Source organism: Varanus komodoensis, unplaced genomic scaffold (genome assembly GCF_004798865.1).
Source record: "Varanus komodoensis strain SLA01 unplaced genomic scaffold, ASM479886v1 scaffold16, whole genome shotgun sequence".
NCBI classification, from domain to species: domain Eukaryota; kingdom Metazoa; phylum Chordata; class Lepidosauria; order Squamata; family Varanidae; genus Varanus; species Varanus komodoensis.
The window spans coordinates 20400002-20415369 of record NW_025335468.1 but is presented as its reverse complement, the minus strand read 5'-3'; the positions used below and the strand labels follow the sequence as shown (position 1 = coordinate 20415369).

Genomic DNA, 15368 nt, shown 5'->3' with positions numbered 1-15368 from the left:
ATTTCTATACTGTCCCATAGCCCAAGCACATGACCCTGTTCTGCTACTCTGCATTCAATCGGTTCATGTTCTTCAGCCTACAAGAATATTTTCATGAGAAAAGCCTTGGTGTGTGCTCAAAATAGCCTGCAAACCATTCAGTACATATCCCAGCATACTTAAATACATGCCTCACCAAATGGCTATTTTAAAAAATCAAACTTCTTTTCTAAATTTAATTATAACTAAATCCATTAAAAATATTTTCTATCATTTTCCTTTGAGAAATCTATTTTTTCTTATAACACATTCACACAAGCACACATAAACAAAGAAATAAAGTCGAATGAGTTCAGTTGCAAAGTATGTGTAATATCATTTGTCATTACCGCTGAATACTATTATTCATTCGAGTGTCTGAACTGCTATTATGCGACTACAATGTCCTGCATATCAACTCAGAAATTGAGAAGACTCTCCCGCAGTTTCCCTATTTGCAACAGCAGCTCGTGCTGGTCTGTGCCACTACATTTTGCAATTCCATAAATTCTTTCTGTAATGCTGGTGTAATTAATTCCTCCAGGGCCCTGATTTTTATTAGAAGTGCCAGAACTGTGCATTTACTCCAGGAGAGTTTCCTTTCATTTTTATTTCATTTGACAGTTCATTTATAAGAGCCTCCTCCCCAAGATACTCTTTTTTCTCTTCATTTGCTTTTCCATCAAGTAAGACACTTACTCATGTTGTCACCAGCAAGAAGTCATTCAGGTTGCCAGGATCAGATCCTGAAAGGATTCTGTATAATTTTTAGAGCTATACAGAATAGATAGCTTCCTGGGGCAGCTTTTTGCTCCTGCAGCTTTTCCCTATACTAAGAGGGAAGCCACAGCCATTTTAATTTCTTATTCTATGCCAAAGCAACTGCTATGTATATAGATTTCAGGGGTGAGCAGGAAACTACTGCTGAACAAATATGTCAGCAATGTAGACAATCTTGAGTTCAGGCACACACTGTACTATCTAAGAACACTAGATTTGGCCAAAAGTGTCTCTAATCCAGCATGCTGTTTCCAACAGTGAATAACCAGCTGCCCCTTCAGAAACCCTTAAGCAGCATGTAAAGAAATTCTTGCTCCCAAGCCGGGGTGAGAAAAATGCTCCTTGTTCTCCTTTTAATGTAAATATACCTAATCTTACACTTTCAAACTACTATGCAAACCACAACTGTTATCTTTCAAAATTCATACTTTTCTGAATTCTGCAATAGCGTTCGCCAATGAAAGCATGTACATGAAAGTGCATATATTAGGAGAAATAATATTTAAAATTCATTAAGTGATGTACATTAGGCAAAATGTATACAAAATGCATAATTAAGAGAAATATGCACAAAAATGCCTATGAACTTTTCATGTGACCTTAAAATAGATATTCTCAAATTTCTGATGAACCAAACATAAGAATGGAAATATGAGAAATGGAGAAATAACAAAATTGACAGATTTGTCCATGAGTATCAGAATTCTGCTAACATGGAAGTCCAATGCAGTCCAATAACCACTGATAGATATGCTCTCTATGCATTTTATACCCCTCTTCTTAACCATCTGAAGCTGATAGCCATCACTCCATCAGATGGCTATGAATTCCATAAATTACCTACTCTACAGACATGAATTGTAAGAATCGCTCATAGTAATTTTTAGCATGATACTAAGAGAGAATTAATTTCAACTCTTTTCACAAGATTTGCTGGTAGATCATTGGTGTTTTACAAGTCAGCTGATAATCTCTTTGCTGCTACTGAGAATTACAGTTAAAAACTCAGGGTTGTATTCAGTTGGTATCCCTCCACTGAAGTTGTCTCTATGATCTAGAAAAAATCAGCATAACAGGATGGGGGCAGAGGTGATTTTGAGCAATTCCCCCTCTTTCCAGCCTCCCACATCACATCCAGTGCTATTTTGATGGGTTCCCTAAAACTCAGGGAGATTCAGAGGGGTGCAGGAGGGGAGGAATTGCTGAAAATTTGCCTTCATCCCTCTTCCACTGGTCAAAGCCTCAACTGGATGAAGTTGCTTTCCAACACTGAAGGGACATCTGTTGGGAACAACCCTCAGTTGACATGTACTTGCTTTAGCAATAGTCCTGGTTCAGTTCCATATTAATGGTTAAACTGCATTAGTTGCATGTGACAGTTCAACTAGATGTGACAAATATTGTGTATTTTCATTTTTGTAAATTATTCAATGACCACAATACATATATCCATTCAGAAATTGACTATGCATTTGTGTAGTTCTCTGTAATCAACCAATCAGTTTCACCGAGTGACCCTAAATTCTAGTATTATGCGTGAAAATCTCCATTCACTACAAAGCTATTCACAATGTTATTTATTTCTTTATTTAAAACTTTAGAAACCATATCATCTTATCTGCTTAATATTTGGTATAATCTGACCAAATTTCTGGGAGAGGAGAAACAGACTCAGTTATTAATAATGGCTGAGTTATATTGCAATTCCAAGGTGCCTTTGCATTGCAACTTTCACACTGTCTGTAATCACTTTTGTTTCGACCCAAATCAGTATCTTAAATTTTCCCTGTTGACAGTTTAGATATTCCACTGGTGTGCCCTTAACCACCTACATGCACAAATGTTATATATTATTTAAGATGCAAAGTTTCAAACTTTTATTTTAGCAGTCATTTAACTAAGGATGGGAATGTGACTCACATATTTTGGTAGATTTAAACTTTTCTTACAGAGCCTGTTTCCCAAAAGAAAATAGTTAATGTTGGAGAAAGGAGGCATCACTCATGCATGGCAATAGACAAGGGGTGGGCCAGCTGCTCCAGCTGTGTTTACAAAATGCTTCAACATGCATGCTATTGAAGTAAAAGAGTGAAATGCTACAGTTTGTCCATGTGTATTATTTGTTTGAAGTGCTTTATGCATATCAGTTGTTTGCATATAATTTGCTGTTACCTATATTTGTATACAGTTGCACGAGGCATGTAAATTTATAAGTGACACTGCATTTATATTTGTATATTATATATAAAAGTATTGTGTGTGTGCATACTCACATTTCTATATGGAACATGCAACTGAATGTGATTGCATGAGATAAGCAGCTGCCTGTTTTTGCATATACAGCACCGCTGGATAGCTTCATAGATGAAGTGCTATTTCGTAAATTTCCATGTGAAATACCACTCATGTGTTTGCGTACTATGACTGTACACATTTGTGCTGCTCTCTGTTGGCACGGGATGCCAATTACTGTGCCTGTATGTGAAATAAGCTGTGTATGTTTATGAATTGAGGTGCAACATCTGTCCGTACTTTTTGGTGCTTTTGTGAATTTGCAAGCACCATAACTCTTCCCTTAAATAACATTTTTTTTTAATCCTAGAACTCTTTTTGAGATACAATGAGGAGGACTATACACAGTCCCATAACTGTGGGCACATCACATACTTATGTAACACCACTACAATATTGGGAGTCTTCCCTGCACCCATCCCCGATTCCCTTTCCTAACCATTCCTAGCATGAGATTTGCTGCATGCACCAGGTTCCTATTTTCATTTTGCTATGTTATCTTGATCCTAAATTCTAATATAGTTCTACTCAATATATGTGGCATTAACATATTTTTCATCAAAGTACCTCATTCTAAACCTACTGACACTGAACGTTGTTTGCCATTTTGTTGCTCATTAATCCAGTAGAAGGGTTTTCAAAATTACGAAAACAGGAGCAAGGTGGACAATTTGCAGGCCGAGATATCAGGAAGACACAGTACTCATCTTCCCTCCCCATTGGCTATGCGAGCTCAAGTCGATGGCAGTTTTAGACTGAAACATCTAGTTGGCCACAGGTTGCCTAGCCCTAACTTAAACCTGGAGCAAGGGAGAAGACATCACTCAAGGCAGAGCACATGCTTGGCAAGCAGAAAGTCACCAATGTCATCTAAAGGAGTACAAACAACTTTTAGCAGAAGTTTTTTGAGTCCCCAGCTCAGGTCCCTAGAGAGCCACTGCTAGTCAGCAACTAAAAGTACTGACAACACTCTGACTCAGTAGAAGACAGCTTTATATGGTTAACCGCCCTAGAAAGCCTGTGTCATAATTAGGTGTGAGACCCAAAGAAAGCATACTGTAACATGTCACTCACTTTGTTCTGAGTCCTGTCAGGACCTTGGATAGCAGACTGCAGAAAGTGCTGTCTGGAGTATTATCTTATAAGGAGCTACTGTCCCCTCAAGGAATTGCAGCCAACTGAGGCTTTAAGCAGATTTCCAGTAGCTCCACCCTCTTTGGTGCAGACTGCAGTTCCTAAACTGCTGGTTTCCATTCCTGTCTCATGTTTCTACATCTATGAGGGACAGGGAAAGCAGCAGGAGATGCATCCTCAGTATCAGATGATGGGAAAGCCATATCCTCATATTGGAAAAGGCATACTCAAGAGTGTTGTGATTCCCACCCCCCCCCGCATGAAGAACAGACAGCTGTGACCTATCAGAACCCAAGACTAGAGCCTAAGAATTAGGGTACACAACCGTCAGTTCATAGTAGCTAGCACTAACTTGGGATTGCTTACCACTTATTTGAAGAAGAGCCTAACCCAATCCAAAAAAAGATTTTTACTGAGATGCCAGAAGTAGAAAATCAGGAGACCACCATAAGACCAGCATAATGACAATTTAGATATGTCACTATTCATGGAAAGAAGGTGAGCCTTGTTTAGATACACTTATCTATGAGTAAATCCACTGAACTCAACAGGAGTTAAGATTGCAATGGAAGTGTATTTTGTACCAGGATCAAAATAAAGAATGAACTACTCATAGTATATCCCACTGAAAATTGCACAAAAACATCACATGCAAGCTTAAAAACTTCCTACTGTCTACTTGAATTTATGTGACAGAAATACAGTCACTTCAGATTTACTGAAATAAATGCCATGGAACTAACTTTGCCTGTAGACTTTAGCTTTTAATTCTATTACCTGTCTATAGAACTTAAGCCTAAAATCTTTCTTAACATGTTTGAAAAAGGGCAACAACTGTGTTATGAATATGGCCAGCTTAACAATCACTTTATTCAGCCAGTACCCTGGGAGTGTCACCTGATAGGAGCTAATGTCAAAGAGAGTTTCTGGATAGGTGGGGAATAACTACAGGATATTATTAAATATCCATTGGATATCCATTTAGCTGCCTTGAGTCCCATTCACTGGGAACAGGCAGGATATAAACATTAATATAAATACAAATACAAGATCAACGTCATCATTATCATGGTGAAGGTAAAAGGGTACATACACTGTGCATGATATACAGAGGGAAAGAGCACTATGAATTGGCTGGAGGCACAGCACCTTGGGATTTCCTGTGTTTCTTTAGATGATATTATTAATGTTGTTATTACATTACAATTATTCCCTTTCTTCTTCTTGCAAGGAACCCAAGGCAGCCCTCCTCACAACAACAACCCTATGAGACAGGCTTGGCTGAGAGGCAGTGAGAAGTCACCCATTGGTCTTTATGGACAAGTGAGGACTAACCACTACACCATGCTAACTTTCTTCAGTTATCACCAACTATATATTTCATTAGGGCTGCAGATCTGCCGACCTGAATACCTTTATGCCTTCATATTAATTCTGTTTTTGTATTTTTGTAAATATTTGTCTGTGTTCTCTCCTCCAAAGGAAACTTTCCCTGAAAATTCTCACTGCTGAGGGAAGTGGGGTCTTGGAAACAGTATAATCCAATGTAATCCTTCAGAATCTTCTTAATTAGACTCTCGTGTGAGGAGGTGTACAATTAAGATTCAAACGTAATTCTGGAGGTTGTTCTTTTGCAAATTCAGCATTAAAAATAAACTCAGCATGCAATTTGAGGAGCAGTATTCTTTTAGTATATTTATTTAGTTAAATAAACTCCTATTGCAACAGATCAATAATGCACAGAAGGAAGTGAAATGTAACTGATCTGTCAGAGAAATAAGGCCATATTTTCATATTATGGATAACTTTTTCTTCAGAAAAAGCCTTGGCTGATCATAATATGTGCTACAGATGGCAGAATACAGTCCTGACAGTGCCATCAAACACATGACTTTTCAGAACCAAGTCCAACTAAGTTCCATAGCACTTACTTTTAAGATGATATGCATAGGATTATTTTGAAAATATAGTATTTCTAGTCTCTGTTCATCATTAATGACAATAAATAAAAAAGTCAAAAAATCAGAAAACTTTCCTTCCATTTATGAGGGAGCAGTAAACAGCTCTTTGTGACAATGATTTCTCAGAAGAATTTAACTCTTTTGTCTCTTTTTGCCTATTTTAAGACAGTGTGAAGTGCTAGAACTAAAATGGAGAGAAGATCATTCTAATTATATTGAAGTGAATCTCCAGAACCACTGCAACAAAAACCACTACAAAAGTTAATTAGTCCTTATAGATATGTCTTCAAAATGAAGAGGGGAAAGGGAGCGAGAACTGTATAGGAGGAATTAATTTCATTTGGACTGAAATAAAAGAAAGTTAACTCTGAGGAAAGAAACAAAAAAGGAACTTAAAAGGAAGCCAGTAGTAGATCACAGAGAATTTGTTTTGGCCTGCACTGCAGCATACGAGTTCTTGACCTTGGTACAGAAAGAGCTATAATCTGAGCTCCAACTCCTCCGCTCCTAAAGTCTTTCTAAGTGTGACTCATAGTAAATTTTCGGCATTAAACATGTTTACTACATTAAGCTGCATTAACTAAGAAAAGTTTACAGTGTCATTTTAGCACAGCCTCAAACTGCTGGGGATCCAATGAACGTTAATGAACAAATGCGTGGTCATTATACACAATGTTCTTTAAAGGCAGACATCGTCTTGCCTTTAAAGTAGAGTTTCTGTGTCAGCCAGGATCTCCAGTCCTTCAGGCATTCCTGTTCTTCAAGAACTATACAGACAGAAGAAATTTAACAAATTCAGCTCTTCCCTCCCACAACTCAGTTATGAAAGGAAAATCACCATATGATAAAATGTTTGCATTCATGTATCATATTACTAAGCATGGCTGGTCAGATCCACCCAATTAAATTGGAGGTACACCTCAGTAAGTATGCTTGGGATAACAGACTTAAAGATAGAGGAGCTACCCTAACAACCAGAATAGGCTAACAATGGTCTATAAGACACACAGAAAGCCTGTTCTTGCAACAAGGAAAGCCATTTTCCAGAAACAAAGAGTTAAGAGATATCATTCATTCAGTGGTGATGATGATGAAGAGTACAATCTAGTCATCAACTGTATTTCCACTACATTATTACTCCTCTACACCCCAAAGCAAAAATCAAAGCACTAAAGAGGTTCTTTAGGTTCACAGCTTAGTGAAAGACACAAGAGAAAAATTGTTCCCCCAAGCTGTGCTTTTCAATGTCATATATCCCAATCCTAAATATTTTATTATTTTAGGGTGGAATAGTACACAAGTTTGGACAGAAAAGAAAGCTTACAACTCCCAGCATGCCCTAGCCAGCAGAGTGCTGAATAAAGAGAAGGAGACCAAGGGAGAGAGCACAAGGGTATTAATGCTAGCTCCCTGGTTGATGCACTGATCAAAATATGGAAAATCAGATTGACCTGGATGATCAGAATAGTGGTTCCATGTCCTCCTTTTCTGCTACTTTTTCTGGCAGGGTGTCCTTTCTTGTGGGACCTGAAGCAGATTATGGAATTGATACCCTGAACATGGATGTATTAGAGTTAGGAGATAGTGTAAGTTAAGGGAGACACACTGGAGTTTCTGACTGGGACTCTAACCACTTTTGCTATTAGTATTTCTCAAAAGTTGTACAAAGCGATGCCATCCAGATACGAGGCTCCCATTGTTCCAATAGGGTTCTGTGCACCTCAAAAAGCTTATTACTCTGTTTTAGTCATATAACTACTACATCTCAAACAAAACAAAAAGCCATTTGACTACTTGAAATTCTAACTCTGCAATTGTTAGATAATGGGAGCAGAACAAAATATTTTGAAAAACAAATGATTTGCGATTTTGCAATCTATGAGAGAAATTGTAATCACTGAATGAGCTGCCTTGCCAGCTGGCCAATTAAGATGATTAATTATTCTTCTAAAGATGTTCATCCTGAGAAACTAACACAAACACAGACACTTCAACTATTCAGGTCTGTTCCTCTATGCAATACTGCTTCCCTACTGTCATAGGTATAACTGCATGGCAACAGGATTTCTATCCAATTGGATAGAAGCTCCAATTGCTTCCAAGAATTTTATTTTAATCTGATAATTTATTATCATCATCATTATTAAACTTTTGTCTGAGTGGAATTGACTGTGAGCCTTTTTGAGACAACAGTTTGTTAAAATGTTAACAGTTCTAAGTTGCTCAGAACCCATGAGAGCCAAAAACAAACCAGAAAATAATAAATGGGAACCTGAGTGAGTATTAAACTGTCTGTATGTGCAAATCAGATTTATGAGATTTATTTGCCCAGGTTATACTTGCAGAAGTGGAAGAAACATAATTTGCAGTTGATAAATGTTTGTGCCACAATGCAGTTGTCATACTTTAAGGTTATCACAAAACTCTGTCACTTTCCTACAACAATCAAGCAATTATCCTTCCAGAATCTTCTAAGACAAGTCATTTGCCAGGCCCCTGTGAGAAACCACAGATCCTCCTCTGCCCTTGCTTTTAGCCCTAAAATTCATAACCCTTCTCCTGGGTTTGCCCATTTAACTCCTTTTGTCCTTTAGTCACCTCCTGTGGAAGAAATCATTGTCAAGTGCTCTCACACTGGTTCACTCCAGTATCTTCTGCTGGGGCCAAATGTACCTATCTGCAGTATTCAGGCTGCTAAACTACAAATCAGAATCTCCTCCTGTCATATAAGGCTATTTGTTCACTTGAGTCAGCAGATAAATTTACCAGATTAGGAAAAAGACTTGCAGCCCAATCCTTTGTACATTTACTTCCAAGGAAGTGAACGCAAGAGTTGCAGCTTGGCAGACTTTAAGCACCGGGGAGTTGTTAGGAATTTATGAACAACTGATGTGGGATTATGGGAAGAATTAAGATGGAAAGGTATAGGGTATGTTGCAAACAAAGTCAAATATTATTAGCAGAACAAATTTAAACTTACAATGGCCAAATGGAAGCTTTGCACTTCCATTGCGAAGGGGATGAAAGCAAGAAATGCTTTCATTCCAGCCAACTACTTAATTCTATATTTGAATTATAGACTCAACTAATGCAAAAGTAGTTCATGAATCAGTTGTGAAAAAGAAGGTGCTGAATTTTACACATACATCTAAATTTATGGTAGAGTCTATTTTCTGTTGCAGGCCTGGCAGACAAGGCAACCCAGAGGAATAGCACAATGGTTAATAGGCAAAGAAACTTGAACAGATCCATTTTCACTGCATTTATTCTAATCAGTTGTATTTAGAGAGAAATCCAGATTTCTTCATCTGGATTTCACCTTCTGGAGATCTAAACAAATGATCAAATGAGCTAACAAGCTGGTAAAATGGCATGTCAATTTATAAGCTTAAGATCAGATGGAAATATTCCAGCTGAATGGATTCAGTTCATAATATCAAGGGGCCTAGGAGAGGAGTGGGACACCAATCAAAGCTCAATGCCAACTGGTAAAATACGTATTTAGCCAAAATATTGAACAACAACATAACTGAATGCTGAGAAGTATCCAATGCATTCTATGCAATGTTGGTCTAATTGTCCCATTTATTTCAGTGGGTCTGTTCTAAGTAGGATGACTATTGGGCACAGCCCCAAGTCAGCCACATTACTGGGGAAGCAAAGAAAGACACAACCCTCCGTTTATTCATTCCTGATGCATTCGATGAAACTTACTGCTAACTAGTAGGGTTCTGCCTAAACCAAACCAGCCAGAATTGTAAGAGAACATTCTAGAACAGGAACCATGGTGGCAAAGCCTTTGGTTTGCTCCCTTCACTGCAACATCACTTTTAGCACTGACATGTGAGCAAGAAGCCAAGCCTAAAGGATACTTTTCAGTTGTACTGCCTAACAGCAGATACCCCAGATTTCAACACTAGCTAATCAAGCATAATGAAGCCTGTCTTGGCCATATTTAAGAGCTCTTCATGCCAAGGGATACTTCCAAAGTGTTTTTTGCCCAGGTCTGTACTTCGTCCATGCCTGGACACCCATTATGTAACTATTGTGGGATTCACCTTAATGAAGTTCACAACCAAAATAATAGAAGAAGCACAAAATGCCTCCCGCAGCCATGACTTTGAAGCCTGATTCAGGCTGCGATTCAATGCATCCCTACTTGAGAGTAATCTCTGTTGGAGTCAGGGAATCCTGGTAATCAGGCACAGTATCACACAGTCAAAATCACATTTCTAAAAGTCTTGTCGGGGAAAGCAACCTTCATGGCTACAGGTTCTGCGTGAAACGATTTCTCTACCTCTCGTTCTTTCATCCCTTCCCTGATTACCACATCTCTTTTTCCCTTGATATCAAAGCAGGTTCATAGTGTGTTGTATCTAATATTAGTCCTACTTAGAGTAGACCTATTGAATTGAATTGAACTAGGCTACAGTTAAAATCTTCACTACTCATTAGATTAACAGTTTGTAAGGCTCCAGAGGTATGGAGCTTTTGTGTACACACATTTCTTAGCAGCTCCCAAGATGAGGAACTGGTTCCAAGTTCACCCAAAGTTGAAGAGTAGGTGGGGGAGAGGGAGGAAGATTTTGTTCTGGCTCCTAAACAAACTCAAAATAAACTCAAGGGTGCTCCCCCTTCCGTTTGCCAGGCCATCACGTCAAAGAGAACGGCAACAGCAGCTGGCCTGAAAGCAAACTAAAAGAGTTGTGGTTGTTTTGGTTTTGAAAGTACACTACCCAGGCCACAAAGCACTCAGAACTAAACGGAGGTTGGCTGGTTGGTTTGTAAAAGCACACATATTACGGATGGCGTCTTAACAAGTCACATTCTCAGCTTTGGTTGCCCTGTCAGTGGGCAAGGAAAGGAGGGGAGATAATATTAATGACCACCATCTCCCATGGTGAGAGTGATTTCAGAGAATGCATCCTGCATCCGACTGAAATAAATGATGGGACTTCCAGTTGTTTTAATGGAGTTTCAGATGTTTTAAAAAGCCGCTCTGTGTTATGAGAAAGAACAAAGGAGAGCAGTGCTATCCGATTCTGTGAAACACAGAGTTAAAACAGTAGTCTGCTCTTTTCTCACAGTTGGTATAAATCTCCAGGAAGAGGCCATTTACACTGATTAATTTTAAAACCCAAGAATTCCGGGATGTTGTCTCTCTCAGAGACACCCTGACATTTTCAAGTACGGCTATTTTGTCCTGTCATTCTGTGTTGGCAAAAAGGAACACACCCGGTCACTCCCTTTCCCCTATCAGTCAGAAAGATGGACTTTTGCCACTGACTAGAATGGAGAAAAATAGGGAACTAAACTAACCCATTCATCACTAGCTTGGCTTACTAATTAACTAATGAATTTGGTCATTTTGGATTAAATTTCCATCTCACTAGCAGACCAGATCCTCAGTACAGGTTAAACTGCCTTAGACCAATTTTGGACTCATTATTAAGAACACTCACAACTAGGCTGTGCCTAATTCCAAAGACTGCAGTTAGGTGTCCCATACCCTGAATCCTGGACTGTAAGGAAAGGGATCCAGCCTTCCTTTGGAATTCCATGTAGTTCCAGCACAGGACAAGATCAGGGTCTTCAGTAAACACAAGCAGGGGGTGGGGGGGAGAGGCTACCAGTTTTTCTTCACTTTTAGCAGAGATGTGTTAGGTCCTAAGCACCATGAGGAAATTAATGCTCGACACTCCTTTTTAGGCCAGTGACAAATCTTTACAAAGAGGCTTGGTTGGCTGGCTGTTTTGTTGTGACATGAAAGCTTACGCCATAATAAATGTATTGGTTTTCAAGGCGCCACAAGTCTCTTTGTTGTTTTTGCTTCATTGGACCAACAAGCTTATTTCTCTAAAAATGATCATTTTTCTTAGCGAAAAGGGGCTGTATTGCATGGCAACAAGGAGAGCCCAGAGCCGCTAGAGCTTCAGGTCTCTCAAGCAATGAACAGTTCTGTCTATACATTTCTGAATGAAGGTAGCTCTGTTTAGAATTGCAAATGTCAGTGCAGTGATAGCACAATAATGCTTCACAATAAATACATTCTGAACAGTAAACCAACTTGGATTGTATGAGGCTGTTAGCTTGCATGAAAGCCCTAAGCTCTTATATTTTAATTGTATACCACTTATGGCTAAATCCAAAAATTTAGATTTTTTAATGAAATGTAATAGTAACACAACAACTTCACCACATTATATCCTTTCCAGTCCTGCCCCTGCCCAGTAGGAATGTAGATTTACTTACTATTATTCCCTTAGTTTTTTGTCTGTCTGTTAGCATATATGGCTATATGTCTACTTATCATTAAACCTCCTGAATAAGAATTAGGAAATGCGAGATTCCTCTTGTCCTTGGAGACTGAATATGGAATTTTGAATAAATAAAGTGGGACTGGGTGGTGAAGAAGAAGAAAGGAGAAAGAGAGGTGCCCAAACCACATAAAATACAGGTAAGCTATTCTCCCAGTAGCCATGAGGTGAAATGGACATGAAGAAACACTGGAGAATGAGAAGACTAGGGTGGAGGTTTCGCACCTGTTGTAGGGATTCCTCAGGAGCAAGGCCTGGCTGCCAGTGCAACTATCCGTAGGAGTGTGGCAGCCATAGACAGGGGGCGGCACTGAATATTGCTGGTCACCTGCAGATAAACCACAGAGAATTCAGTACCCTGCAGAAGAGCTGCTTTCCACTCCCAAGAGATTAAAGTCACACTAAGTGAAAACTAGGGAAGGTGTTTTTCTGGAGCAAAATTTTAAAGTGTGGATGAAGGCTGGCAATGGAGTAATCCTTTCCAGTTCACTGCATTTTCTGTAATCGTTTTCATCTATAGGGAGAACAAGACAACCCCTTTGTATTTGTAAAAAGTGTGTGACAGAACTCTATTGTTTAAAAGATGGTGATTGTTGGTTTTCCCGCTTTGCAGTATAGGTGGTTTGAGGACTGGCTGGTCAAAAATCCTCTATTTGGCATTCACCCCAAGCACAAACTGACCTTTATTTCTCATCTGCCCATTTGTAAATGGAAATACTGGCAAAATTTGTGATGCTGCCCTTAAAATGACTGAGATAATGTGTATTAAGGGCTAGTTCCAACTGTTGAACACTGAATCCTGACATGGAGAAGACCCATTGAAATCAATTAACAGGACCCAATTCATAATGTTAAAAATACCACTCACAAAAGTAATGCTAAGAATACAATCCAATTTAATCCTCATTAATTTCAACAGGGTTTCAAACTGGTGTTTTAACTTTGGCTGGATTATGTTTTAAAGTAGTTAGCCTGTCAGATTTAGTCCCTTACTGATTACTCTAGAACAGTTAAAGAATGGCATTTACTGTTCAGTTCATAAAACATTGATCCTAAATACAGCTTTTATGGAAACAAAACAGTTCTGCTGCTTCCAATGGAACTTGGTTCTCACTCAGTGCACCTTCACAGGTATATGTTTATGAACAAGTGTTCACTGAAATTTACTCCCAGGTAAGCATACTTACACTCACAGGTACCTGGGAGAAAATTCCATTCAGCTCCGTGGGACACTTCTGAATAGACATGCGGAGGATTGCTCTGGTAAGTCTCAACAACTTCAATCAGTCTACATAAGCTTGAAAAAAAAACCCAGTCTCTAAAGGTAGCTTTGTCTGCAGAAGTTCAGATTTTGTGGTGTAGGCTCAGAGGTCTTTTTATGGGGGTGTAGCTACTATAGCTACACAAAAAGGGAAAGTATTGTCACATTAGCTGTGATTTTCACTTCGGCTATCGGTTCCTATGCATTTCTGATTTCTTCCTCAGAGCTACTTCCATTTAGTTCCCACACAGCCCAGATAATTGAGAACTGTCCTTTGCAACCAGACAGCCCTACCTTCCTTTAAACAGCCCCACAACCTCTTGCCTCAGCTAACTCCCATTCCTTGGGAGGAATTTTTATGCAAGTTCTCCCAACCCTAGGCCAGGATCCTCTTCCTGGGCAAAGTAAGCACTTCTGCTTCTGGCTACGGCTGGGATCCCCATCGCTCACCCAGAAGCTGTTTCTGCTCCCAGTTACCTAGAGATGTCTGTTGGCCGATGGGGTCCTCGTGCTTGAAGGAGTGGTTTGTAAACTGTGCTGCATGGTGAGAGGGAGTATGGCCATAACTTGGAGTGCCATCAAACGCCACTGTGCCGTAACCTGCCAAGATAAAAAACATTGTCAGGAATCGGGAGCTGAATCACGCCTGCCCTTGAACTTGCTCATGGAGTGGCTTCCTGGAAAAAAAAATACATATCCTGTCCCCAGACAGGCGGGCAGGCGTCGAAAGCCCAAAACTTTTCAAGCGCCTGATGGCTCCTTTCTGGAAGAAGAGATACACTAGCACAATGAACTCTGATAAACCCATCAAAGGAAAAGACCAAAATAGTTCAGTCAGGAAATACAGCCACAACAGTTCTAGTTTTGGGAATGTTTACGCAACCACCCCCTTTTTACCTTCAGCTTCCAAACTGGGCCTGATGGAAGGCAACATTTACTTGCCACAAAACCGCCCATTTAGATGACAAAAACTAGGTGCTAGAAGTCAATCCAAATCTGAGGGATGGATTAAATTACTTCATCCATGCAGTGCCCCCATTCCCCTTTCATAAAGTGGCCATAATACAGCTTCTTTCAGAGAAGAGGACATGAGTGAGTAGAACGCACTCAGGCACTGTGCTGCAGAAGCTGGGAGTATGGGAGAACTTACAACCCTAGGACCTTCCTATGTTGGTGTCAGTGGGACTCCCTGCTAAGTTATAACCACATAGTAAGCATGTTTATTTGAAAATGACTTGTGTTTAGGAATCAGTGCTCCAGTCAGGCTGTTAGAATAGCACGGCTCAAAGACTGCTGTAAACTCTGGAACGTGTGTGAAATTTTGGATACTCTTGAAAAGGGTGGACCTGGCTGCTTCCAGCAGTTAGCGATACTTCCATTAATTGTTCCTCATATTTAAAAGAAGGTCTTCATCTGTTGAATGAACTCTCCTGCAGTTTCACATCTAAAAGTCACCCTTTAATCTCATTTTCTCTGGGTTCTTACTTGTTTTATATGATTAACTTTCTGAAAAGTCTGCAATAAAAATGGCAGACTGTTAAATGAAAAATAACCTCCTACTTTAAGCGAAAATTGCTCACTCGAATAATAATAAACAGCCTATTA

General features: G+C 39.3%; 1 protein-coding gene across 3 annotated transcripts in view; it reads right to left on the bottom strand.

The window, feature by feature from the left end:
• WT1 (WT1 transcription factor) overlaps positions 1 to 15368 on the bottom strand; it is a 52717-nt gene that overhangs the window by 28178 nt on the left and 9171 nt on the right. For all 3 annotated transcript variants that reach the window (XM_044426126.1, XM_044426127.1, XM_044426128.1), the window contains exons 2-3: positions 14241 to 14363; positions 12728 to 12830 (exon numbers count right to left, since the gene is read on the bottom strand). In XM_044426126.1, the coding sequence (XP_044282061.1) occupies positions 12728 to 12830; positions 14241 to 14363 (226 nt within the window). The remainder of the gene's footprint in view (positions 1 to 12727; positions 12831 to 14240; positions 14364 to 15368) is intronic.